Below are 27,446 nucleotides of genomic sequence, written 5' to 3' on the forward strand. Positions count from 1 at the left end.
CCCTTATTTTTGGAAAATGTTTTTATGTGCATTTTTACTCTTCACTTAGAAGAAATTAGTGTTGTTAGGGTCATCTAACGTGCTTGTTTCAGCTTGCCGCAGTAAGGTCTGAAATGTAGGAAGAATATGGGCATGTACTGTCTGTCATTACACAGCTTTATGTGTAACTTGGGAGCCCCAACGTTATTTTTTATAATGTATGAGTGTAACAAAACTATCCTCTTTATACTGACAAAACTTCTAGTGACATAATAAAGACTGAGGAGTTTGGCCAGGCATCTGTTGTACATGCTTGACATATGTATTGTGGTATGCTATTGGGTCTGGAAAGCAATGTGCCATTCCTGCTTTTAAGATGCATTATTTGAGGTTTAGGACTGTTGGCTTCAGTCTCGCCGCTGTTAGTGGTAGTCCTCCCCTCTCCGTAAAAAGCTTTGGTTCAATCCAGTGCTGTTAGAGGTCTGTGCTAACGGGTGGGTTTTGATTAATGCAGAATTTAAACATTGCCTTCATTAGATTATAAAGCTAAGCATGTTGTAGATATCTTATGCATAATTAAACATGTAGTGATGGCTCAATAATTGACAAAAAACATATAGTCTGTAAGACTAATTATGTAATTTATTGGTATCTTTGTATGGTACTATTGGTGAATGCTTTTATTTACATAAATATGTTAACATACTACATGTCTAATCTGTTAGAGGGATCTTGCACTTAAACACAGTCATCGTCTGCATTCAAAAGCTAAGCTTACAGCAGCATTTGTTCACAAAAAGTGGAAAATCCAAGTCTTCATTGAGAACATGAAAGGAGTAAACAGTATAAAATTTATTAGAAGAGAAGGAACTTTATCAGAAGGGAAATAATACTCCCTTGCAGGAGTTATTTTTTGTGGAAGGTAGTGAATTGTTGGAAATGAATCCCTCTGGGGATAATACTATAATTGACCAGGAAAGCAATTTAAGTAGAGATCTGATGGCTTTTTCACATCACTGGAGGAGTCCTTTGAAGGTGAAAATTCCGTGTTTGGTGCAGGATTTCTGGTATGTGGCCAGTAATTCAGAATTAGTCATAGATGTTTTATTGTCTTTGCTTTACAATTTGTAAATTGCTCTGATCCCTGCTCGCTTGCTTACAGCTAAATATTGTGGTCTGCTTAGGACTTAAATTACTTTATTGATTCCCTAAGTGATTTTTTAGGTAGGTTCAGCATTACAAAGTGGATAAAAAGACAGGGAGTATGTATCGCAGACAAAATGACTGTTGAATTACCCTCTTTTTTTTTTGTTCTGTTTTTTCCAGGTAGCTGTGGGGCTTCCTTGGACTCTACAGGTCCTTCAGGAGAAGACAAATGCATCGCTTTCCAGGTCAAGAAGCCTTTTTCAGAGTGCAGAGCTTGCCCGTGTTGCACTGTCATGAGGGGGAAGGAGAGGATTTTATCAGCATGCAGAGTGGGGAGTTTGCTAACTTGGCCTCTGAGAAGTAAAGACTCCAGCAGCTTGTCAGTGCGTCCTGGCATCACGTTGTGACTGTCAGCAGAACTGGGCATGACTTGCTGTCAGTCTTCCCTGGGGAGTTCTGTGGATAGTGTGCATGCAGGGCTGTATCCCAGGCGAGCTCTGGGCTGTATGAGGTGAGGTCAGGATGCAAAAGCAGAGTCTGGAAGCAAAAGGGATTAAGGAGACCCATTTTGAAAGCCAGGCTTCCCTTTTTCCTGGCTTGTCTGGTGGGGTGGGTCAGTCTGCATTCTCTTGCTCGAAGTCCAGCTGCTTCTCTCACATTTTCTCCAGAGATTCACACAAAGTTCCCTGCCAGAAATGGGAGTGGATCAGGGCTGTGGTAGTGATCTGGGCTAGCACTGAGCACAGCTGTGAACTAGCACCAGGACATTGCATATTGGGATATTTCTATGTATACATGTATGCGTGTTTCTTTCTTTTAAGACTAGGTCAATAACTTGTCCTGTTTGACCACGGATTTTTATCTGATGCTGGGAGCCAAAAGACAGCTTTTGGTGTTGGCGATTCACAGCCTAACATGCCACTACCTACAAAAAGTGTTATCCAGTATATGAGAGGTAGGAGTCATATGCATGGGTGTGTATGTGTGTGTGTGTGTATGTGACTACACATGTACAGATACATGTATATATGTATACAGTCACCTTTTTCCTCCCCTATATATATATATATATTAATTGAAGTATGTAGCCAACTCACTTGAGACAGCTCTGTCTGGATTCTGGACATGCAGACCCTGTAGACACAGAACTGGCTCATTAAAGACGGCAGAGAAAATTAATAGGTATCTAAGTGTTATTACAGACATAAAATCTAAGGATTACACTTAACCATAATTAATTTGGTTCAAAGGGAAATATATTTTTTTCAGCACCACTCAGAAAACTATTTTTGCTTTTAAGTGACCAATGAATATCTGCAAAAGAACAGATAACAATAATTGCTTTAAAGGACTAGATTTTGGTGCTCATTTTCTCTAGGAAGTGTAGTGATTAGTCACTGAGGCCAAAAACTTAAAAGAACTTTTTTTACAGAATTGATTGTTCAAATGTTGAAACTAGAGGAAAACAGGTACCTCTGTAGTTAATTGCAAGGCCATCTGGCTAGTGCTCATTCCGCATTAGGAAAAAAAAAAAAAGAACAGGAAAGACAATAAAATAAACGCCTAAATACACAAATCTTAAAACTAAAAAAAAAAAAAAAAAAACAACAATTCACAGAGACAACAACAAACACCAGAAATCTTAAATCGGGAGAGGTATTATAGGCAGCATTAAATACAACCTTGAAGAGGTTGTGATAGATTCTTTGATGAAACGTAATAGCTGTGTTTTATTTTTCTTATCAGAATGAGATTTTTTTTTGATGGAGGATTATGGCACAGTGCAAAAAATGTTTTGATAATTTTGGGGGGTTACAAAATGAGTTCTGCGCTCTACAGTCTACATATATAACATTATTTTAGATGACTTCTCGCTGCGTAATTTCCAAGTGGTCATGTGTGAAGTAATGCAAATGGTAATAATTAAAACTTTAAACTTCATTATGAAACCTTTTGTTTTATAATTTATGGCTGGCATTGCCCGATGTAGTTATTTCTGTAACCATCAAATTATGTATCCCTTTCCTACCGACTCTTTAAAAATGACAGAATCAATTAGGTTCTCTAATTTTTGAGTCCAACCTATGACCGAACACCACCTTGTCAACTAGACCAAAGCACTAAGCGCCACATTCCGTCTTTCCTGAAACAGTTCCAGGGATGGATGGTAACTCCACCATGTCCCTGAGGAGCCCATTCCAATATTTAATCGCCCTTCCTGTGAAGAAATTCTTCCTAATGTCCAACCTAAACCTTCCCTGGCACATCTTAAGACTATGTCTTCTTGTCCTATTGCGTGTCGCCTAGGTATGTCGCCTATGTGTAGTAAGTAAATATACTTTTTGATAGGCTTGTACAATCGTGGAATTTGGAAGTGACCTCTGGAAGTCTCTAGTGGAACCTCACTTTCTCAATTGCCGGGTGAACTTGAGCAGGTTTGTCCAGGACTACACCTCATTAGGTTTGAAGTATCTCTGAGGGCAAAGACTCCACAAGTCTCCGGGCAAGGTGTTACAGTGTTTGATCAACTTCAGAATAAATATTTCTTCTTTTGCTGAAGTTGGACTTTTATGTTTTTCAGCCCATTGCTTCATGTCATGTTTTCTCTCATGCTCTCCTTGTATGTCAGATGCCCCAAGCCCTTCATCGGTTTCACTGAACTTGTTCCATTATGTCCGTGTCTTCCTTGAAGTGGAGCAGCTGAAGCTGAATCCAGTACAGGGAAGATGGGAATGATCAACTCCCTGCCTGCTGGTGATGCTTTTCCTAACAGAGGCTATTGTCTTCCAAATTACTTAATTTGTGCCTAGGTAGTAAACTTAGGCCCTGGCAGTGAAATTCATGGGACTAATTAAAATGGACATATGGTGGCTGACATCATCAGTGCTCTGACCCTATTTCAGCAAGAAATAGGCAAAAAACCAGTATTATGTACTGGGGGGAAGGAAACTTTCACTGCGTGATTCTCCTGTGGCAGTACTGCTGGATGTTGCTATTATTATGGGGCATCCTGCTTCAACTTGTGGCTGACACTTCAGGTAAAATTTCGGTTTGGTCAGCAGAGCTGTTTAGATGCATCCAGCAAGGCCGGGTTTTACTACTGCAAAGGGCAATGCAGCTGGGGAGCCTGGCAGGACAAGAGGACCTAGGCAAGCTTGGCCTAGCAGCACTAGGGAGGTGGCTGGGCTGCAGAGACTGAGTTGATGAGGCTGCACTGCACACCGTGGAGTTGGCACGGCCAGGCTGGGAGGGCTGAGAGGACAAGATGTGGGTCACAAATAGGTTGACCTGGGCTGAGTTCGGCATAGTAAGGCTGGCAGAGTTTAGTTGAGAGCTTAGCTGGGTGTTATGAATAAAGCTAACAGGAAGGTTCAGGGCCAGGGCGGTGGCCCTGTGAGAGGGACTCCGGAGAGAAATAGGGCGGCCAGGCCGGGTCCTTCAGGTCTATGGGACGGGCCGAGCTAGGCTGCGCTCTGCGTCGGGCCGGACGGTCAGGGCAACTCATTTCTCTCCAGCGGCGGTTGAAGGTGGCGGGGAGGGGGGGAGAGGGAGAGAGAGCGCGGAGGGGCAGCTCCTCCCCCGCCACACCCGGAGCGGCAGGAAGAGGAACAGCCGCGCCCAGCTACCGCCAGCCTCGGCCCAGCGCAGCGCCATGGCGGCAGAGGACGTGGACGGGCTGGCCGTGTCCCGGCCCCACTATGGCTGTGAGTACCGGGGCGCCCGGGGTCCGGGAAGTCCGTGTGCCCACCAAGCGACGCCCAGCCCGAGCTGTCCGTGCCTACCAGGATCCAGTGCTGGGAGGGGACGCTGTGCCGCCGCAGGCACGGGGGGAGCCGCGGGGTCCGGGCTCCGGGAGTGCCCCGCGGGCGCGGTACGGCCCGCTGGCTTTCCTCGCGGGCCCCGGGGCGCCGCGCCTCCCGCGGGGTGGGTGCCGTGCCGCGCGGGAAGTCGTCGAAGCTCGACGGCCCTCCTGAGTGCTAGAGATGAGCGCTGGGAGGAGGCAGTAGGTGGGCAGCCATGGGGCATCCTTTCGTCTGTCCCACCGTCGTTTGCCGCGGGCGTGCCCCGATCCTCGCCCAAAATGTCCGCTGCGGGCGGGGCGAGGGCGGCCCTGCCTTCCGCCTTCCCGCCGGTTTTGGCGACCACACCCGATCTGCCGGGCGAAACACCGCTCCCATCGGACACCTTCAGCGCCTTGTCATAGGCTTGCTCTGCAGAGTGAGGCTTTGGAGCTTGGCGTCCGACACGCGGGCTCGCCTGTGCTACAACATCGCGTCAAAAAGGAGCGACGGGGGAGGAAAACGTGGTGCTGTGGAGGGGCGATGTTATAATTGGCCGTCGGTCCGAACTGGCCTTTAACACTTCCAGGGATGGGGCAGGGTTAGGGAGAACCCAGCTTTTCCGGGCCGCCCGTGCCAATGCCTCATTATCTTCTCGGTTAAAGAATTTCTCCCTATCATCTGATCTAAATCTCTCCACTTCTAGTTTAAAACTGTCCCCCCTTGTCCCATCGGTATCTCACTTCTTTCTATAAGCCCCTTTTTAAGTACTGAAAGGCCACAGTGAAGTACTCCTGAAGCCTTCTTATCTCCAGCCTGAACAACCCCATCTGTCTCAGCCTGCCTTTGTGGTAGAGGTGTTCCAGCCCCCGGAGCATCTTTGTTGTCCTCCTGTGGATCTGCTCTAACAGGTTTTGTGCTGAGGACACCAGAGCTGTATGCAGTGTTTCTGCTGGAGTCTCACAAGTGCACATGTGGATTGTTGTTGAAAACATTTTAGGTATAAGCTAACCTTTGATGAATAACAGTATGAGACATTTCCTATTTGTCAGATTGGTCCATAAAGTCTAAAAAAGTAGTGGGTTTTTCTTTTTTTTGACATGACATATATTTAGCTGTGAGTATGGGGAGAGAAGATTTTTTTTACTTTAAACACACAGATTCTGAAACATTTAGGCCTATGCAGTTCTTCAGCTTGATCCGAAGATGGCATGCAGGTTGTGAATCTGAATGATTCCCTTCTGGATTAAGAGTGTGCATAGCATTTCCACCTTGGTTTAGAGGGTACTATAAAGATGTAGAAGATTATATGATGTGGGTATGTATTTGTGTGCTTTCTTAATCTTTTACTGTCAAAATCAGAGGACAGATGAGGGGACAAGTGGTCACCAATGTTCTTTTGGGGGACAAAACTAGTAGCAAATAAGAAAATAAAGGATTGTTTCTAAGACATTTAAAGAGGGATGCAGTCAAGTTGAGAAATCGGGAAAAAGGAAGCTGGCAAATTTATGTGACAAGGATAAGGAAACAGGGCATCTTCCGTTGCATATGAAGAACTAGTCATCAGATCCTTAATTTTCTGAATCAAACCTGTGATGAGTTTCTTTGGGAGAGGTTGGATCTGATTTTTGATGTGTCCAGTTACATTCGATCTTCAGCCACCTGAGGACTGTGTTTTGTTTATTTTCAGCTGTCTTGGATAATGAGAGATTAACGGCAGAAGAAATGGATGAAAGACGACGCCAGAATGTAGCCTATGAATACCTTTGTCATCTGGAGGAAGCAAAGAGGTGAGAATAAGTGATTTTGAAACTGCTGGTGCTTTAAAAGGTGGTGTGACATTTGGTGTTGGGTATAATTTGGATGTGTCTTATCTGTTGTCTCTGTTTCTTAGTGTCTATACAGTTTCACTAGACAAACCTTTGTCAGTTTCACTAGACAAACCAACTGACCAAAAACCAAAGAAACTCCCTTCTTCCCCCAAAAAAACAACTGGCCTCTGATGGGCGTATCTATCACGTTCTCAAAGACTTCATGACRAGGACTCTGTAGCTATATTGCTCTAGTATTCCTAGCACCAGATGGGTTCTCCCTGTTGTCTAATTCGTATATGTTCGATGCAATATTGCCTCGAACATATGCCATTGTACACGAAAACCGGTTGTTCCCTTCTTCTTAACCAAAACCTTTTACACATTTAAATTGTAGCTATGTATTTGCCTTACACTTCCGTTAGACTGAGAATTCAATTCTTGCCTATTTTTCCACATGTCTATCTTTGTAATAGATGCATAGTACTTTTCCCTGTATTGCTTTGATTTCTCTCTGGGCACTCAGCATCTTTCTGGAAGTCCACTGCCAAAACAGAGAAAGCTTTTCCAATGTGGTCTTAATTTGCATACTTACAAAGAATGCAAGGATTATTTCATATACCCTGATAGATTTGATAGTATTATACCTTATTGCATTGTGTCTGCTTTTTCATGATGTCGTGATAGAATTTTGCTGATCTGTCACCTTGAAGTTCTGCTGCTGAAATTCGTTTCTCATCTTGTGTTTATGTGCTCTATTGTGTTTTCCTCGGCGTGTTTACCTTACGCTTGATCTTACTGAATTGGATTTTTCCTGATTTTTGTTTAAAATATTGAAATAACTTTTATCTTATTCCTGTTTTCAAGCATGGTGTAGCTTTTGTTTCATCTTCATGTTTAATAAGCATATAAACATACCATGTATCTTCATTCAGATAATTAATTGAAAGTATTATTAGATGCTGTATATCTGCTGTTAAAGGAAAAAGAACTGGTATTAAAAATGAATTCATGAAGACTTGCTGTTTTAAAAAATATTTTGAAAACATTAAATCGTATATGCTGCATGTGAAGAATTGGAATGAGATGTACATAAGCACATGTTTGACATCCCTGAGAGCGTGTTCTGTCGTGGCTCACTGAACACTTACGTCTCCTTTTGTCCTTCAAAAGATGATACAGGTTAACAGTCAGAAAATTTTCGTTGGGTGATGATTAGTTCTTCCTCAGTGAGACAGACGTGTTCAGCTGTAGTGATTTTACTGAGGAGGAAGTACTGAGTTTCTGCAAGTTCAGTGCTGGCAAAGTATGAAGAAGGATTTAATTCCAGGACTTTAATTTTACCAATAATGTATAGTATATATTTGAAGGAGTGGGGATCACTCAGCTTATGCTATTGTCTTTTAGGTGCTTCATAACAATTATGACCGCTATAAGTTCACAGAGACTACTTAGTTACTAGTAGATAATAATTTTCCTTCCATACGGGGTTGAATGAAGTTTGAAGTAGTAAGTAAGATCTGACTGTGTTTCAAAATAAATCCTTCCCTTTGATCCACAGCTTTTAGCAGCAAATGCTGGGCAAACAGGGAGACAGGAGTTGCACCGTAGTAACTGTCCAAGCTTGAAGGAGCCCCACATCATTCACTTGTGGACTCTTCTGTCATCGACCTTGGAGTAAATGCTTGATGAGGTGCTGATTCTCTGTGGAATCCCATGCCCAGATTTGCAAAAAAACTCCTCAGGCAAAAAAACATTACACAGCAACAGCTTAATATTTTCATTAAGCTCTTCCTTAATCATGGGGACTTACTCTTTAAGGAAATCAGCACTGACTCTGAAGTTCTTAGTGGTCCTGTCTCTGCTTCTGAGTGTTGTCTTGATATTGATGAGGCTGAGCAGCTGTGAATTTGATTTTTGCCACTTTTTTTCAGAAAAAAAGTTTGCACTCTTGTCTCAGGGTGATCCTTGAGATGTTTCAGTTAATGCCTAGTGTTTGCCAGCAGGTTTTGTAAAGAGTGAAGCTGTGTTGCTAAAAATGTAAGTAAGTAGTGGTGTAATGGCCTTCCTTGTATCCACCTTGGCAGTTGGAGCACGTATTTTTCAAGCGGAAGGTCTGCTCGGAGAGCCTCAACCCTTATCCAACCCGTAACCCATGTTTGCTTAGCGTCTTACAGGCTATGTGAGTGGGACTTCCTGATTCCTATAGTTGAGGCCATATCACTTAATGTAAGAGTTAAAGATTAAATGACCAGGAGGAGAGCAGACTTCTTAGTTTAATAATTAAGGTATACTAGGGAGAGCAAAGGCTTGAGTTCTCTCTCTGCTTCCAGGAATTTTTTTTTTCCTTACTGGGCAGTTATTTTGTAAATTGCCCTTTGAGTCTTCTTTATTATTACCAGTGGAGTCTAGAAGAGGGCTCTTGGCTGCATTGTTGGTAGGGAGTTTATTTAACAGAAACAATGAACAAGACTTATAAGAGATCAGTGTGTTTGAAATTAATGCCCTTGACCTGATATTTTTTTATATTTGACCTCTTTTCCAGTAGTGTAACTGAGGCATAGCATCTGGATCAGATGCTGTGGCCTTTTGCTTGTGCTGTCAATTACAGTCCCTCGGAGCTGTGGGAGGGCTAATAATCTTCCTTCATGGTGAGAGAATGTCTGATTGGAAATTACATTTCTAAGGAGAAGAGGAAGACCTAAGAGCAGAGGAAGGTAGCTGGTGCCCCTGTGTCTCATTCAGAAGCTGAAAAGGTGAATGTCATGAAGTTGATGGTAGCCAAGGCAGGGTGGGAAGCCGCTGAAGAACAACACTTCATGACTCTCCTCTTCTTCCTTGTAATCATGTTATATTAGTACAGTATAATGTTACATTCACATGTAGTTTATATTAATTTTTTTTCTCCAAATAAAGGCACCTAACTCAGCACATGCTGACTTGCACTGCATCAGCATTGTCAGAGGGTTGCTATCCCTTTAACCAAGCGACAGATACGGAATCTAGAAGCAAAGTGGGGTTTTTTAAATGTTAGAAGAAGGTAAGATGAAAGTTGGCTAGCACCTAATTTCATTCTGAAATAAAAAAATTAGAAAAGTTTGTACTTCTGAACTGTCTAATGTGACAGCCCGCGTCCAGTAACTTTGAGTATTTCTATGCTCGAGTTACAGCAATTTATAGCTATTTGCAGGACCTGTCTGTTAAGGAGCATACATCAGAATTATTATTGGAGGAATAATATGTCCTTATTTAATGGTATTCCAGCATGTAGTTTGGTTATGTTTTTTTCACTGTCACTGTTGTTCTATTGTTATTTAGCAGGTTTTTTTATTTGAGTTAATAATGTGCAACAGTCTGGTGAAACAGGAATTAGTTCTTGGTAGTTGGTGAAAGGGAGTCAGAGTAACTAGGTTGCTCAAGATTGCGAAAGACTGAAATGAAATGAAATGAAACGTGGAGTTAAAATGAGGATTGTGAATAGAGGGATTCCTCTGCTATATGTGGACCAGATGCCTCATTCTGGAATAAAAATGTCTTTATTAATAAGTGTTGTTTAATACCTCATGTTTTATTTTTTGTGTTCTCTTTTTTTTTTTTTNTTTTTTTTTTTTTTTTTTTTTTTTTTTTTTTTTTTTTTTTTTTTTTTTTTTTTTTTTTTTTTTTTTTTTTTTTTTTTTTTTTTTTTTTTCCTGTGCCTAAATCACAGTAATCTAATAGAAAAGCTGTGGCAGCATAGATAAAACTGGAGGAGTGCACTCTGTTCTATTGGCAGCTCATGGTCACAGAAGGATAAGGGTGTATTTTTCTGCAATTGATGCAGTCCAAGAGACTTCATTTTTGTGGTCATTATCTGGAAGTCAATGTGTTTTACTCTTATATTCTGCATCAGTGTTCCCACTTGTAGATTGGGTCTGGTACTGTTTTTTGGGCAGGTTGTTTGGATTAGTTTTTTGTGTATCAATTTGTGGTGGGTTTGTTTGTTTTCTGCTTCTCTCGGATAGGAGGTCCCATGTTATATTGTAATCGAGGAATATTGATAGATAATGTTTTATTATCACTATCTGTAAGTCGAAGTAACTTGTGTTTGGCTCTTACTGCTTTGTTTGGGGCTTTTATCATCTCCTGTTTGGACTTGAGATATTTTTCTAGAGATCCTGTACTGTTTCTTTGATGACCTCATGCAGTTGGCAGGGAGCGACTGTTTGGACTGGAAGTGTCTTGAATGCACTTTCAGAACTGTGTTTTTCTGAAAAGTGGGTGGAGAGAGGTACGGAATGGACAGTGGTGAAATGCCACTGTCTTTGCCTCACTTTGGATACTTTTTTATGACTCACCGGAAATAGTAATGAAAGGCAGGCCAGGAGGAAAGAAACAGCTGTTTGTTCAGAGACCAAGATTTTTCTTTTTGAACCATGTTTTCTGAAGGAATACCGTGTGTAATGTAAAAAGAGAACAGCCCGGACTTTTTATTTCTTTCCCTCACTATTTCCGCTGTCTCGGGGTTACACAGACTCAACATTTTCACAAGTGAAAAAGCGAAAGGTGCCATATGATCAGTGCCTAAAATCCATATTTTGCCATGTCTAAAATCCATTTCTGGTTGAAATATGCCTATGATACTTTGGAAACATAGGATATGTTTGTGTAACTTGTCACAGCCTTCAATAATTCCATATTGTGGGAGAATAAAAAAGTTGGTAGTTGGGATGACAGATGTTAATTTTTTCCAGTCCTCGGTAATGGAGCGGTGCTTTATTTGAAAGCTTGAAGGGCAGCATTACTTGAGAGACTGGCTACCCAACAGTACCTCATGTTACGTTTTTACTGTCATGTCTTGTCAGGAAGGCCTGGCTCTAAATTGCAGGTGATGGTAGTACCTGCATGTAGGTATTCAAGAATCTTTATCTAGGAGGTGGATATTGTAGGAGTATGACTGACTGATTGGAAAGGTCCAGTTACTACTTTAATTAGAGCTAACTTCAGTAAAATTGTAAGTCCAGTGTTATCTGTGCAGTCTTGTGATGAAACTTGGTTGAAAAAATAATTCTGGCTTAAACATTGTTTTCTGTCCTGGTGAGAGGGAGGGACCGTAGTGGAAACAGCCTAAGTAGCAGAAAGGAATTGGAAGGTTTCGGGGATCAGCTTATTGATGGCATATTGTTCTGATGCCTAATGTCTAAAAGGAGTGGAGATTATTGCCCATCAGCCAATTCCCTGCCCATTGAGAAATGCATTCGTCCATCAGGAATTTCCACATTTATGTCTGCCTTTTAAGGATGGCAGGTGTTAATTGTAATGCAAGTGTATGAGCTTTTAAATATAAAAGGTACTGGATGATGTTTTATGAAAACATAGCTCTATCCTATGGCTTAGCAAATACTTAAGCAATGCCACACCAAGCTGGAGCATTACTGTATATAAATTGCTCTATTTTTGTAGTTAGATTAACACCTACTAAGGAACCTGTTGAAACAGGTATGAGTACATTGAGACAGCTTATGTTTTAATTATGGGGTATTTATCTTTATGGAGGTAGAACTCACTGCCTCTGTGTCCTTCTATAAGGCACTAGTTAAATGGTCGGTCATATGTTCCTTCTGCTTCCATTTTAGGTCTTCTAATCTGAACAAAGTGGGTATTTTTTTTTGTTTGTTTGTTTTGTTTTTTTTCTTTCGGTTGCTTTTTGTTTTTTGTTTTTGGTTATGTTTTGGTTATTTGGTTATTTGGTTTTGATTTCCCAGTAAGGTAGTTGGGAAGGTATTGTGAAAAATACTGCTATCGTTTGGACTCTTCCAGCATCTGAGTAGCTCCACGTCCTCTCAGGAGTCTTTGGTTGTAATGGTCTATGACATGCAAGTGACGGTATCTTTTGGATAACAGTCCAGAATTTTTAAGCTGATGTCATGTTTTCTCTATCACATATTCAGTTATTACATGCATTTTTCTAGAACTTGCTATTCAAGAGTGACTAAGTTTTTTGAGACTAAAGCAGCAAAACCTGAGAAAACAGTAGTTTTGTTTCTTTGTGTAGCTTATGTACAGATGTCCAGGCGTTCTCAGAAACCTTTTCTTCCTGGTAAACAATACTTCTTGTTGCTGTTCCAGGTCCTGCTTTGGGTTGCAAGCTCCCCACCTTTTCTTGGGTTCAGGCTGCAGTCCACAGTGCAGCGGTGTCTCATTTGGGATTTAAAGTGCACTGGGTTGAAGTGGGACCATGTGTTTCGGATCAGTGCCAGTAATGTGGGCTTATCAATTCTGTGAGCCAAATTGTTAGCCTTGGTCATGTTACACCGTCAACCCTGTTTGGTAGTATGGGCTGTTGCTATTCTGAGCCCCTGTTGTCTTGAAAGCCACCTTTCTGTGATCTTAATTGATCCAAGGCTCATCCGCCCTGTAAGAGCTTTAGAGTTCGGCTGCAAGTGAGGCGTGATCTAAGTAAACCACTTTAGAATGCAGCCTATGGTTGTGCAGGTCCCTTTTCTAGACCAGAACAGCCAGGTAGCACGTCATCTGTAGGTTAAACTGTAGCTGACCTTGCAGTTTACAGCCTCCAGGAGCTTGTACGGAATAAGTATCAAGGTGCACCTCTGTTTTGAGAATGGTGATTTTTGAAAATGTTTTGCTGTAGTTTTTGTCATGAGGTTTGTGATACCATTGAGTGAGATGGAAGGCAACAAGATAAGGGAAAATGAGGTATGAGGAGAGGAATTCCTTTTTCCATGCTTTTTCCTCTGTTCTTGAAATGTATAGTAGGGTGGGAGAAAATATATAGGAGGATGTACTTGGAAACATCACCAGATTGAAAGAGGTTGGGTTTAGATTCGGTGTTGGGGAAAAACTTCTTTACTGTCTGGGGGTGTTGAGGCACCGGAGCGGGTTGTCCATAGAAACTTGCCCTATCCCTATAAGTATTCGGGGCTGGGCTTGGGTGGAACTCCGAGCAACCCGGTCTGGAGCGGAAGGTGTCCCTGGCTGTGGCAGAGGATTGGAGAGATAGGCGTTGGAGTCCCTTCTGACCCAAACCATTCTATGAATCTGTGAACGTTGTAGGGCCTCTCTGTGTCATCATTTAAAAAAGCTTGCGTAAGTGGCACAAAGTCATGAAATAACTAGCAAATACCTAATGAGAGTAAAGAAATGCTTGTAAGGTAAGCTTGTACAAGGGGAAGATTTAAGTTATTTAAAAGGACAGGATGGCCACTAAGTACCAACTAAGTCATGGGCTGAAGGAGAAGCGTGAAGATGTGATGGTGTCTTAATTACCTTTGAAACTCTGTCTGATGAACTCTGTGCTTCTTAATATTTTGTCTGAAGTCTTGCCAACTAGCATTTTAATGATGCAGTCTCCGCAGTAGCGTTCTATCTGTTTTCAGCTGCTAGGGCTGTATGCTTGAGTGTGAGAGCAGCGTGAGCCTTGTTTGGCACGGGCTTGCGTTCCCAAGTTGGAAATACACTCGTGTGACTGACTGAATTTTCCTTGCACTTCCAGATGGATGGAGGCCTGTTTGAACGAGGAGCTGCCTGCCACAACAGAGTTGGAAGAAGGATTGAGAAACGGAGTCTACCTGGCAAAACTTGGAAACTTTTTCTCCCCTAAAGTGGTTTCTGTGAAGAAAATCTATGATAGGGAACAGACTAGGTATAAGGTGAGTGCTGTTGGCAACAGATACTTCTTTAGATGGACATCTGAAATGGGAATATGTACACATGGAGGTACCGKGAGAGAATAAGCAGGAAGTTAATATGTATTAGTCTTACCTGAGAGACTCTGCCTTCTCTCTAGGACAATGGTTAAATGTGGGGGCGGGTGGATTCTTAGCTTTGTATCTAAGCTTGCACTTAGGTGAAGTAATTTATCATAAACAGTCAATATAAACATATATAGAAGCCTTCTGACATCTTTCTCGTAAAAGTGTTTTCACTACCTGTGTTAAGGAACCTCCCTGCTGTTCTTGACAGCTGTGACATTTTGTTTCTTACTGATCTCCCTCACGTTTCTGCCTATTTTTATTTCAGGCGACTGGTCTCCACTTCCGACACACCGATAATGTAATCCAGTGGCTGAATGCCATGTCTGAGATTGGACTCCCCAAGGTAACTTCTGTCTTGTACACCCAAATAAATAAATAATCTCGGAAAAGCTTTGCATTCTCTGGAAGCATTAGCTGTTGTAAAAAAATCACCTTGCTTAATCTAGTTAATTCTTAGAATTCTAGATTTGTGTCACTATAATAGACTCTCTCCTAAAACTTGCTGAAAGATTTCATTCTGCTACATGTATGTACCATATTCCTAATATTACTCATCTTGCATAATGTCTGCATTACGTCATTCTAGCCATGCATTCTTTTGAGCGGTATCCAAGCTACAGTTCGATTGTGGAAATTGTTTTAGAAATCTATGCTAAAAGTAACAGCGCAACAGAAAATACTATGTTCTGCATTTCTTCAGATTTTCCTATGAAATTTTGGCATCGAGTTGAAATGTTCCTCGTGTGACTTAATCAAATATAAGTTATTGACTTGACTAGAGAAATGGCCAAATGAACTTCTCAGCGCTAATAAACAGAGTTGCAACTGAAAATAAATGCAACTGTGGTAGTGTTGGGCTGATAGTCAATTTTTTTTGTTATGTGTAGTCTCACCAGCACTTGAATTGTGTAGTTTAACCTGTTGTATTTTTTCTTGGCATATGTGCTTGCAAATTGAATGCTTCATTTTTTGAAACAATTTTAAAATAACGTTTTGTGATTTACTAGTTGAGCTTTCCTGGGATCTGTGATGATCTTACAGGAGCACATTTGGGATTAGGAAATACTGAAATATGCTGTTAGGGCAGTTAGGTGACAATAAATGAGGATGGATTTAGACAGAGAGACATCGAGTGCCAGGTATGAGGTAAGATCTTACATGTTCAGATGTAAGTAGGTTTTGGGCGGAAGTAAATGTGTGAGAAGACTAAGAAGGAACTGGGCTAGGGTTCAGTGCATTTACAAGATATTCTGCTGCTTTAAGTAGCAGAACAGCAGGGAAGCGATGCTGTGAAATTGAGGGTCCTTAGCTACTCTTGCCTTTACGGAAAGAGCAATGCTATTTTGTACTCACAGGCACCGGCAACGAACCTGCTGATAACTGGAAAATAGCATACCTTGTTGGTACTTCTGAAATAACTGAAACTTCAGTATCAACCCACTTTGTTAAACTTTGAAGAGCTTTGCATTTGAGACTGTCTGAAAGCTTTTGGGTCCAGCTAACTGAAAATACAGTGTGCAGAGCACGTCGGCGCTCGTCTGGGTTTCCCTTTGAAACTTGCCCTTTCTCTTGTTTCTTGGCCGCATTTAATCTGAACAAAATTCTCTTTTTTCTCCCATAAGTCTTTTCCTCATCTTTTGGCTTTCACCAAAGTCCTCACTGTAGGCCATGACCCAGTATCTCGGTGCACACACAAAAGAAAGGTTCTACCCATTCACGTATGTAGAACTTGTTAGGAAAAGGGAGCTCTGGTTCACRTGTTAGAAATAAAAGGAAGGACTGACATTTCAAGTAGGAGAAGCATTTGGTCCAGGGCAGAGAAGCTTAAAGGCTTTTGTTCCATGGGCTGTTTCTCTAGTGTAACGTGGAAGAGTTGGGCTGATGTGATTTGGCTATATCGAGCGAGTATAATTCAGACTACTAACTTTGTTTTGTCTTTAGATATTCTACCCAGAAACAACAGATATCTATGATCGTAAGAACATGCCACGCTGTATCTATTGTATTCATGCACTCAGGTAAGGAATACTAGACAGAAATCTGATTGCTTCTGAAATCTTTCTGCAAAGCTGAAAGGGAGCTGAACCAAAGGCTAGATGAGGGCAAATTTTCTAGCAGAGCAATCTTATTGGGTCAGAGCAAAGAATCACGAAGCCAATATTTTGCCTCGGGCAGCGACCAAATCAGATTCTGAGGGAAAAAGGACTGGTCAAGTATGTTGCAATTGCTACCTTTTCATTCCAATTCCTACCCCCTCTGCTGTCTGAGCCAGAGCTAGACATTCTTTAACCGAGAAGATAGTAAGGCACTGGCGCAGGTTTGTCCAGAGGACATGTGGCTGTCCCATCCCCGGAAGTGTTCAAGTCCTGGTCAGATGGGGCTCGGAGCAACCCGGGATAGCGGAAGGTGTCCCTGCGTGTGCCAGTGGGGTGAGTTGGAACTAGATGGTCTTTAAGGTGCCTTCCGGCCCAGGCCTTTCTGTTAATCTGCAGTCTGTTGAGCTAGCATGACAGGCAAAAAGTAGTGAAGTTGTTTTTTTTTTCCCCAGTCCTGTCTGTGCTCAGCCGCATGCGTCCATCCCTCCTTTATAGCAGTTCCGTTTCTTTTCAGACCGCAGGTGAATACATTAGTATTCATTTTAGTAAGCCAGATCGGCCCAGTGAATACTTCGCTATCGGTGGTGCCGCACCTGCAGTGCTGTTTCCAGTTCTGGGCTCTCAGACATAAGAGAGGCACGAACATACTGGAGGGAGTTGAAGAAAGGGTCACTACGATGCTTTATAGACTAGAGGATCTCTCCTATCAGGTTAGGCTGAGAGAGTTGGCACTATTCAGCCTAGATAACAGATAGTGCTGTGGGGATCTCAACAATGCGTGCAGCTATCTGAAGGGAGGATGCAATGGAGACGTGAAGCCTGGCTCTCATCAGTGATGTCCCATGACGTGACAAGAGGCGAACGCATAATCAGGAAATGCCTCGTGTACTGTGAAAGTGACGAGGAGCAGCACAAGTTTCTCTGAAATGTGGGGTCTCCACTGTTGATGATCCTCCAAAGCCATCTGGATGTTATTCTGGGCAACTTGATCCTATTTGACCTAGTTTGAAAAGGAAGTTTGAACAAACTTGAGAGTGCTCTTCTTGCCTCAACTGTTCTGTAATTCTATGGAGACTTCATCAGCGGTGGGCCAATTATGTTCAGCTGAGGGGGGAAGAGAGGAGTCAGCTCGCTCTCTTGGTGATTATTGGCTGTTATATTGGCTTACCTGTCCTTGAATATCTATCTCCTAAAATTATATCATTGTCAGAATCACAAGGAAAAATAACTACTTCTAATTATTTACTTGTTTTGTTTTCTAGCCTGTACCTTTTTAAACTGGGCCTTGCCCCACAGATTCAGGATTTATATGGCAAGGTAGACTTCACAGGTAAAAAAAACCCCAACACTCGTGTGCTGCCTTTATCTCATATTCTACAAGATCAGTTGTTGAGCACTTGTTAGGTCAATTAAAAGATTGTTACTATTGATATCCTAAATGCAAACAAAACTATAAATTAATGACTATGAGGAGTTTCAGTAATTTAAGGAAAAAAGGTTTAATTTTCCAGCTTCTGAGCCAGGCAGTTAGATAGTCATCAGTTCACTAATCATTTACTTTCACAAATAACCATGTCTTAATTTCCTTGTCACTATTGTAAGACACTTAAGCCTTGCATTGGTCCCCTTGGGAGAGTTTTCAGTTTGGAACTTGGTATTCAATTCTGACCTCCTGCGATAGTTTAGAGTAGAGATGCCATCGGCTGAAGAAGCGTTTGCCGGCTGATCTGCTGCGGGAGATGCTGGCGCAAAGTCACGTCCGCGTGCCTCCTCAAAGTTTTACTAACTAATTTTGAGAAAATGTCAAATTCTCAAAATGTCAAATGTTGTACATTAATGAGATTCTTGCCTGAGGGCACTCATCTGATTTCAAATTTGTTGTTGTTACACCCATAGAATGCTAAACAATTAACTCTCTTTTAGAGTTGTATGATACTTACAATGGTATGTTGATGCACTCCGTTGGCTTCTCTCAGTGCAGTCTGTCTTTGGGGAAAAACTACCGTGCATTTTCCTGACCTGTTGAGGTACCTCAGAATGGAGTCTGTTTCCAGCTCCTCATGAGAGTTCTTGTGTTTTTTTTTCTAGTAAGACAAAATAGAGAATACTCCTGTAGGAATTTCTGGGAGACGTGTAGATCTTAGGAAAGTGTGTGAAATGTCTTAACATTTTCATTTCTTTTGTTTCACTTACTGAGCTTTATTAAAGGATTATTTAAATGATGATTGCCATCTATTGTAGTTACCCTATTGGTTTTTGTAGTGGCAGTTAGTATAGCAATTCTAATGCATTTAAGCCCATGTAACAGTGTTTCAATGTGTGTTTCAGAGGAGGAAATCAGTAATATGAGGCTTGAACTGGAGAAGTATGGTATTCAGATGCCTGCCTTCAGCAAGATTGGAGGAATTCTTGCAAATGAACTTTCTGTGGATGAAGCCGCATGTAAGAAAAAATGGCATTTTGATTAATCACATCAGCAGATCAGTTCAGTGTTAGTTTTTAATGCTGCCTTCTTTTAAGCCTACTACAATCCTTCTGATAGGCCATTTGGAAGACTGGGAAGATTTTTTTATTCTTTCCCTCGTGTATTTTTATTTTTTCTGGAGCGTGATGATTCGACAACTTAATGCATTGTACCTAGAAAGTAGGCTGCTATTTTTTCCAACAACACAAAGCCGTGATGGAATGAGAGATGTTTTGATAATTCTTCCTCTTTCCAGTTAATTTCCAGATAATTATTCTGCTCTTTTGATATAAGACTCAATTCTTGATTTCTCGATTTTAAACGGTGCTGTTTTGTTTAGGACTAACTGGCAGACGGTGGCTTGTTTTTCAGTGCATGCTGCTGTCATTGCCATTAATGAAGCGATTGACCGTCAGGTTCCAGCTGACACACTTGCGGCAATGAAGAACCCTAATGCCATGCTAATAAATCTTGATGATCAGCTGGAGTCCACTTACCAAGCCACACTGTACAGAGCAAAGCAAGACAAGATGGAGAATGCTAAAAACAGGGTAGCGCAGTTCTTCTTTCAAACTATTTGCATGCATTGCTGGCTTGTATTGTGATGTAAACTGTGGGGAATTCACACCTAGCATGTGTTACAGTCCTGTCTCTATAGTCTTAGATGGATTTACTCCTGGTAATGAGTAAATACTATTATGTTCCCTGGTAACCTGTCTTATTGTAGGAAACAGGCGGTAGATAGCTGCGTTACTCTGTTTAGCTGTCTGAAATACGGGCCACGCACATATAGAATTCCCGTTAGCATTTTTACTTTGGGAATGCATCCTTCTATTTTTGTACGCTGTACATACGTTTTCCTAACAATGAAATGATGAGCGAAGGCGACCAACGATGGAAGGAAGTGGGTCATGTTGTTTTAGAACACYATATAACACATGCCCTGCTCTGCGTACTGCTTTCTACATTATTCAGCTCTGCTGTGTGTTCAGTAGAGCCGTTACGTTGAAATAAGCTGTTTCTAAGCTGCCTCTATCATATTTTGGCTATAGTTACTTTGGTTGTATTTATGTCTAGGGCTTCTTCTTGCATGTGTTGTGGTAGTGTATCTGTGGTCTATCATAGCTCTGTATGTGTAAACAGTTAGCCATCCTGACCTTTTCAGTTAGAAGGTCGGTGAGGGTGAAGGAAACTGTAGAAACCCTGATTAGTTTCTATTTCGTCTTCAGATTGCCTCAGAAAGTTCAGATAGAGAGAGAGATGTGTATGAAGAACTTCTGACTCAAGCTGAGATTCAAGGAAACATCAATAAAGTGAACGGTAGGTATAATGTTATAACAATAGTCTTAATTAAAACAGTACTTCAGAATGATACCCATGCTCCTCTTTTAATGTAATGCTGACAAAATTTAACGGCATCTCCCCTGTTTTTGCAGGGTACTTTAGCGGGGCGGTGTTTTGGTTTTTTTTTAGTTGTGTGGTTTTGTTGTTGTTAGTTGCTTTTGGTTTTGTTTTTTTAGTCATTATTAGTACATAGTTGTAAGCTTAATTCGCTCCAACTTCTGCCACCCTTCCTTTCGGAAATGGATGATCCGTGTTGCTGGGTCTTTCAATTCTTCGTCTTGAAGAGTGCACGCCATTTCCAACCGTTAGATTGTTTTTGAGCACTATTTCATAATTGCCTCTGGAAGTCTTCCTTTTGGATTATGTACCTAACTTGGTGTCTATCAGGTCTAAGAATATTTCTTTCTGAGCAGTAGCTTATGAAAGCCACAGGACTTTCTCAAAACTCTGTTTTACCATTGTTAGCGCACGCAGCCATATCGAAGATTGACCTGGCTTTGGAACGAGGAGATGCATTAGCACTGTATGAAGCTTTGGCGACACCGGCCCTGGCACTTCGAGGATTGCTACGAGAAAATTGTGACTGGTATTTCAAGCAGTTTTTGAGCGATAGGCAACGGAAACAGCAGGTACAGAAAAGCGTAGATGACCCTGATTGTGAGGTTTTTGCCCCGCTCCTCCCTTTTACCGTGCCACTGTGTGCTAATCGCTTGGTATATACCTGCATTACAGTTTCGTGTTGGCTAGAAAAGGTTAGTGTTGAGAGATGGAAGCATTCAGTAAGCCTATCTATTATTTAGGTTTTGTCTCTGCACATGAAAGGCCTGTAAGATGTTTGTATGTATGTGTACATATAATTAAAGTACTTTGACCAAACCTTAAAATACTAACTTGTATGTGTGCAGAACTTAAGGTGCATCCTCCCTCATTTTACTGTTGTCAGTGCCCAAATAATGTGCACGTATGGGTTTTATACTATCAGATAAGCCTGAACTAAATTTGCTGTGGAGAATACCATCGTACACCGCTTGCAGGTGTGGTGGTTAGAGAGACAGTTTAGTGGTGGGCTTGGCAGTATGAGGTGTGTGGTTGGACTCAGTGATCCTATGGGTCTTTATCAGCTTCAATGATTCTGTGATTCTACCCAAGTTATTTAAGCCCTCCTGCCTCCCTAGTTACTCGGTCTAATTTTGTATTTGTATTTGTTTAGTATCATATAGTCCAAGAAGTGTGTATGTAGAAGCCAAAGCCACATGTTGTCCATTTTGATGTTCTGCTAACATTTTAGTTGCTCAGAGGTACAATGTAACCTCACTTAATGGATTGTTTTGTGGCAAACTGCACAATTGCTAATTTTACTCCAGTGCGCAGATCCTGTACGGGGAGGGTTTTTGCACAAAACGGTGCCTTTCGACTTAAATATGTTATCATTTTGGAAGCAGTCTTGCCTTTAATTGCTGTGTTTGTGGGACTGCACTTCTAATACAAACAGGATCAGGTTGTACACATATGGTCTTTCAGCACCTGAGCTGAGAATTTGGAGAGTAATTTCTGATTTCCTTATGTATGTGGCATCCTTCGATTGCAGAAGCTGCATGGCATTTTAGAGTGTCTTAAGCTAAAGTGGAGTAATTTTATTGAGGTAATTCAAATTAATAGCATAGCATTGTTTGACCCTGACAGTTTCTGTTTTTTCTTTAGGCTGGCCTTACAGGTCCTCTGCAGAAAGAAGAGTTGCAGTCGGGAGTGGATGCTGCTAACAGGGCTGCACAGCAATACCAGCAAAGTAAGAATCAACAAAAATTATCGCATCAAGGTCATCGTGGATGTGATCAAAAGAGGCACAGTTTTTGGGTCTATAATGAATGGTCATTATGAATGTTCTTTAAGTACTTTACAGCTGCCAAAAACATTAAAGAGAGATGGTTGTCCTAATGATTTGTAGCATCTTTTATCCATGTCTTACAACGTGGCTGGAGATAACAGCGTATAAATTGAGATAAGAAACATAGAATTTTGGTATCTGCCTTAAATAACCTCTATTTCTAGAATACTTGTATGAATTTTTGTGCCGTGGATCTGTGAAGAAAATCTGGATTGCTCTGGGAGATGTGAAAGATAGGTTATCTACGGGTCATTCACACTGAGCTACAGAGTATTAAATAAGAGCATTGTGTGTTTTAATTATCTTCAGTAGTTGAAGACTAACTAATCGGGGATGTATGGAACTGAGAGTGTTGCTCTTCCCCCGCATTAGGACTGTTATTCTTTTTCTAGTTAGGTATTTGAGTAAAATAGAAAAAAAAAAGTGCAGTTATTATGGGAGTCTCAACTGTCCACCCTCCTTACTATTATGCTCTTTGAACTTCTAGGGCTGGCAGCAGTAGCCAAAATTAATTCAGCAATTCGAATGGGCAATGCGGAGAAGACTGTGGCAGAAATGATGAATCCAGAGGCCCAGTTAACGGAGGTTTACGCATTCGCTGCAGATCTTTACCAAAAGGAGCTGGCCACCTTACAGCAACAGAGCCCTGAGGTAAGCATCACCTTCTCTGTTATTTCTGGAAGTTGGCGAGGGTCACTGCTTTGTCTGTTTTCTTAAATGTATTCTCTGGAACAAAACCTTCCTAGAGTTTCATAGAATCGAGTCTTTTTAGAACTTCTTTGGTGGTCAGTCTGTTCTGACGGGGTTTAATTCCTAAATCTTGAGCTACTTGGCCCTGTGAGACTGTACTTCAGTCTCTTACTTGTTGCTTTAGTTTTGTTTATGATACTCATCTTCCTACTTCGTTGTCATAAAGGTTGTCCCTTTGCCTTGCTGCAYGTCTGTTCTGACTGCCGCTCCGTTGTTTTCTACTTGCAGCAATAGTTTGTATAGAGTGAATAGAATTAAGTTGTTGTCCTCTTCGTATGCAGGGTCACCTTACCCATCCAGAACTATCTGTTGCTGTAGAGATGCTGTCTTCTGTAGCCCTGATTAACAGGGCTTTGGATTCGGGGGATATGAATACAGTGTGGAAACAACTTAGCAGTCCTGTCACGGGGCTTACAAACATTGAGGATGAGAACTCGCAGAGGTGAATAATTCAGTGAATTGTATCTGTGATTGATGTTGCTTATATTCTGTGACTGTATGAATTTTTTTCCTTCTCTTAGATTTTACATTATTTTTGCATTATTTGTTATGGTACCGATTTAATATCTGCTATCTCTCGTATCTTTTCGTTTTTATGATTGTTATTTCTTACTGCTCTGATTCCTGTGCTGTCTCTCCATGCTTTCTCATGGTTTTCACACTAAAGCCATGCTGTAATACCATTAGGTTGTTGCTAGTATTTATGCCAGCTTGCACACCATTTTCTTTGCCCTGGACCCTCATTCAGTGTTTTAGTGCTTTTTTCTATTTGGCAAATTTTGTCTACTTGAACCTGCTTCACAATTGTGCTGACCATCCTCCACGCAGCATTTTTCTTTTTAGCCCGTTTTCATACTTGTTCCAGTTTCAGCCCTTACGTTACCTCTCCCACTTCGTATTGCAGCTGTGAACGCTGGGTTGCACGCTCCCTGACCGGTTTGTTATGATACGATGTTTACTGGGTTTGGGTTTTGTTTTTTGACAGATATATTGACAATCTGGTGAAACTGAAAGCTCAAACAAGTGCAGAAGGAAATGAATTTATCACGTGGAATGATATCCAGTCATGTGTTGATCACGTGAATAAAGTTGYGCACGAAGAACACGAAAGTAAGTTTCTCTGTTCAGTTCATGCTAGACTGAGCCTAGCTTATAAGGAGTGCTAAAATTAGGTGCATGTCAACACAGAAAGTTATTGATTGACTTGTAGTTGTGTCATATGTTAAACATCTGGGAAGATCTTAGCTGTGAGCAAGACTTGGTGATCTGTAATATATGTCTTGATTGTGGGACTGTTCATTGATGAAGAGATTAGGCAATCAGGAGTGTTTGTGGTATCCACGTCAGTATCTCTGAACTGTTTATTAGTCTTTCCAGTGTAAATTTCAACCCCTTTTGGACTGAAAATATGTTGTGTTAGTGTCCAGGATTAGTGTACAATCTTCTAATTTCCCTTCAATCCCCCAGATTTAATGAAAGCTAGTATTACCAAAATCTCTCAGTTAGTTGTAGCTTTGTCTTGGAGTGCTCCATCCTCTTTGCTATTTTGCTGCATTCAGTAGAAGATACTGTAAATATTCAATATCAGCAAGGCTTAAAGCCTTGCATCATAAAGGCGGGAGAGATTTGGGGAGAGATTTGTCGGAAGTGTTGCGGTGATGACTTGGTGTTATACACTGAGAAAGGCAGGTGTCTTCTGCTATTCCTTGTTATGTAGTTGGTGTGTTGTGTTTCACCTTGAAACGCTTTCTCTTACTCTAGACAAGGTTAACTTTTAAATTACAAGCTTGCTCTCTTAACTAACTTGTTTCTTGCATCTCCAAATAGATCGGGTTTGCTTTTTGCGTCACATGAATAGATTTGTTGAAACCACACAAAGGGGTGCTACAGTGGCTGGTGTACACACTGGTGCTAGTTTCATGGTGTTTTATCTAAGTAAGAGGTCACCGTGTAATCCTAAAAGCTTGTCTAAAAACATCTTATTTCTTTTAACGCTTCTTGTCCTATAAGAAGGGTGCAGCAAATCCTGTAATGAGACAAATTATTCTCCCCGGGGAGTTTCTTAATTATGTGGTGTGCTTCACGTGTGCATGAAGATGCAAAGATACATTTTATCTTCTCTCTATGAGTAAGTTAAAGTAGTCAGAGAAGGCCCTTGAGCTATGTGGTGATATATATATGGGGGTTTTCTTTCCTGCACCCTTTCGTAAGTTACTGTATCTGCTTTTTGATAGAAGCCATTCCACCGTTTTAGTGATGGAGTTCTTGCAATGTCCTCAGCATATATTTTTCCCTGATCTCTACTCCATCCAAATATGTACCCTTCCCCAAGATGTTCTAATTTTTGTATGAACTTCTGGTTTGTGCGTCTTGCATTGAGGAGTCCCAGTCTTTGAATACAATAACCAAAACTGGAGATCCCCACACTGAGCTCCTCTTTTTTTGTCTGAAAGAGTTTTTTGTTCTGCACTGATCAAACCACAATTGGATCCTTCTTTAAGCAGGAAATTGAATCAGATTAACGCTGAGGTTCATCTCAACTTCAGTTATTTTTTGATTTTCAGGAGAGGGTTGCTATAGATGGGATACGTATGATGTAGATTCTGTTTGCATTTAGCTAACTGTCAGGTTTTTTTTTTTGCTGAATGGTAAATTTTACTGTACCTGAATAACATTCCCAACTCTGATAATACGGCTGATACTACATACGTCTTTAATGGAAAGGTTTTCTAAAATATGAAATTAATGTATGTTTAAATGGTATTCCTTGCAAGTCTTTCATTTCATGTGAAGATTTCTTCCCGGAGAAGCCAGAACCTCGGAATATTGTCAACTCTGGCCATTTGGACTTTGATAGTTCTAGAAGCTCTGAGCTGACTATCTGAGGATTCGGTTTGTCCCTGTATGTGGTGTCCCTGAGTTATTTTTTTTTAAACTCTTTTTAATTGCAACGCTCAGGAATTATGATTAATTAAAAGGTGGAGAAATAGTCTTGGTTCCTTTACTAGTAAGTAATGTTTTCTGTTAAAGATACTGTGGTTCTCAGCTGTTACTTGATTTAGGAAGGACTAACTGCACTTTTCTTACAAAGCGATGCTTGTGATTATCATTGACCAAAAATGGAACTTTGTCTTTCTTCCTCTTTGCATTCCTTGCTAGGGATTTTGGCAATTGGTCTTATTAATGAAGCTCTGGACGAAGGGGACGCCAAGAAGACTATTCAGGCCTTACAGATTCCTGCGGCAAAATTGGAGGGTGTAGCGCCGAAGGTAGCGCAGCATTACCAGGATACACTACTTCGAGCCAAGAGAGAGAAAGCACAGGTGAGTGCAGTTAAATGCGCCTCTTGAAAGGCCTTTGCATCAGTGTAATTGCATTCTTTCTGGTTTTGAAAGTCAGGAATCAAAACTGGTATTGGTATGCATTCTGCATGCCTTCGACTGTTCTTAATCATCAGTTTGGATCTCTGTACTAGAGAAAGAGATTTCAGCTAAGAGTGTGAATCTTCATGAGCTCTCGTGATGAGTCTAAGGATACTAAGTGCGCATGATGGCTTGCTACAGCTAATCTCAAGTCCCAAGCGAGATACGTATCTTGTTGGTGGAAAAATAATACGTGTCGTCTGTTTTTGCAAGGAGACCATGTTCATTCCAGGAGTACTGAACTTCTGAATGCAAGTTTTCTGCAAGCTCAAGTATTTTCTTCGAAGTTCTTTGTTAAATGTTGTCATAGGCATAGTTGTATATGGCAGAAAGAAAGTTTCTGAAGGTGGAAAGATCTGTGAAGTGGTAAATAATTAGAAAAAAGATGTGAAGCAGCATACACGCTACCAGCAAAATATATGCTGTTGTTCACCTGATGACACTTTCATAGCTTATGACTTTTTTGAGCGGAAGTTGTCATTAGCAAAGGATTTTTACCTGCTTGAACATAGCTGCAGCTTTCACTAACTGAAGGGTGAAGATGAAGACAGCAAGTTTCATCTCACAGGTTTAAGAAAGGATGACGAGAGCATGTGTGTATGCGATTGATTTTTCAGTAGTATGGATAGTACACTTGAATAGTTCTTCTCATCTGTTTCAGAGAAGTAGCAGATGTCTGCTTTCAGCGACTTGAGGGTGTTTTGTTTTCTTTTTTTCTGCCGTGGAGCTCATTGCTCTAATAGCATTGCACAATTTGGTATAGAGGCTAAGGACTAGATTGTGGTGAACGCTTTGATTTTGACTAAAGGTAAACCTCCGTGATGACAATAGCTGAAACCTGTATGCATTGCTGTTGAAAATCATTAAGCTGCTTTCCCAAGGGCCTTTACAGAGTTAATGATCGTCAGGATACATTTTGTGCTGAAGCATTTCCTCCCGCTGAGTCAGAATGATACAATGAAATCTTTTTATCCTGCTCTTAAAGTTGCGCCAGGCTCTGCTGGTAACTTCTCGGTTGG

At 41.2% G+C, this 27,446-nt stretch overlaps 1 protein-coding gene across 1 annotated transcript in view; it reads left to right on the forward strand.

Annotated features, from left to right (window-relative positions):
• Window positions 1-4,705: 4,705 nt before the first annotated feature.
• The window catches only part of IQGAP1 (IQ motif containing GTPase activating protein 1), a 43,866-nt gene continuing 21,125 nt past the window's right edge, over window positions 4,706-27,446 (forward strand). The window contains exons 1-15 of the mRNA XM_057385465.1: window positions 4,706-4,829; window positions 6,595-6,694; window positions 14,205-14,361; window positions 14,732-14,809; window positions 16,408-16,484; window positions 17,825-17,892; window positions 18,891-19,004; window positions 19,399-19,577; window positions 20,256-20,346; window positions 20,836-20,999; window positions 22,072-22,156; window positions 22,743-22,906; window positions 23,287-23,447; window positions 23,991-24,115; window positions 26,165-26,328. Of these exons, the coding sequence (XP_057241448.1) occupies window positions 4,778-4,829; window positions 6,595-6,694; window positions 14,205-14,361; window positions 14,732-14,809; window positions 16,408-16,484; window positions 17,825-17,892; window positions 18,891-19,004; window positions 19,399-19,577; window positions 20,256-20,346; window positions 20,836-20,999; window positions 22,072-22,156; window positions 22,743-22,906; window positions 23,287-23,447; window positions 23,991-24,115; window positions 26,165-26,328 (1,779 nt within the window). The 5' untranslated portion in view covers window positions 4,706-4,777. The remainder of the gene's footprint in view (window positions 4,830-6,594; window positions 6,695-14,204; window positions 14,362-14,731; window positions 14,810-16,407; window positions 16,485-17,824; window positions 17,893-18,890; window positions 19,005-19,398; window positions 19,578-20,255; window positions 20,347-20,835; window positions 21,000-22,071; window positions 22,157-22,742; window positions 22,907-23,286; window positions 23,448-23,990; window positions 24,116-26,164; window positions 26,329-27,446) is intronic.

This window comes from Malurus melanocephalus, unplaced genomic scaffold (assembly GCF_030028575.1).
Source record: "Malurus melanocephalus ecotype Western Australia unplaced genomic scaffold, MMel_1.1 scaffold_828, whole genome shotgun sequence".
Taxonomy (NCBI): Eukaryota; Metazoa; Chordata; class Aves; order Passeriformes; family Maluridae; genus Malurus; species Malurus melanocephalus.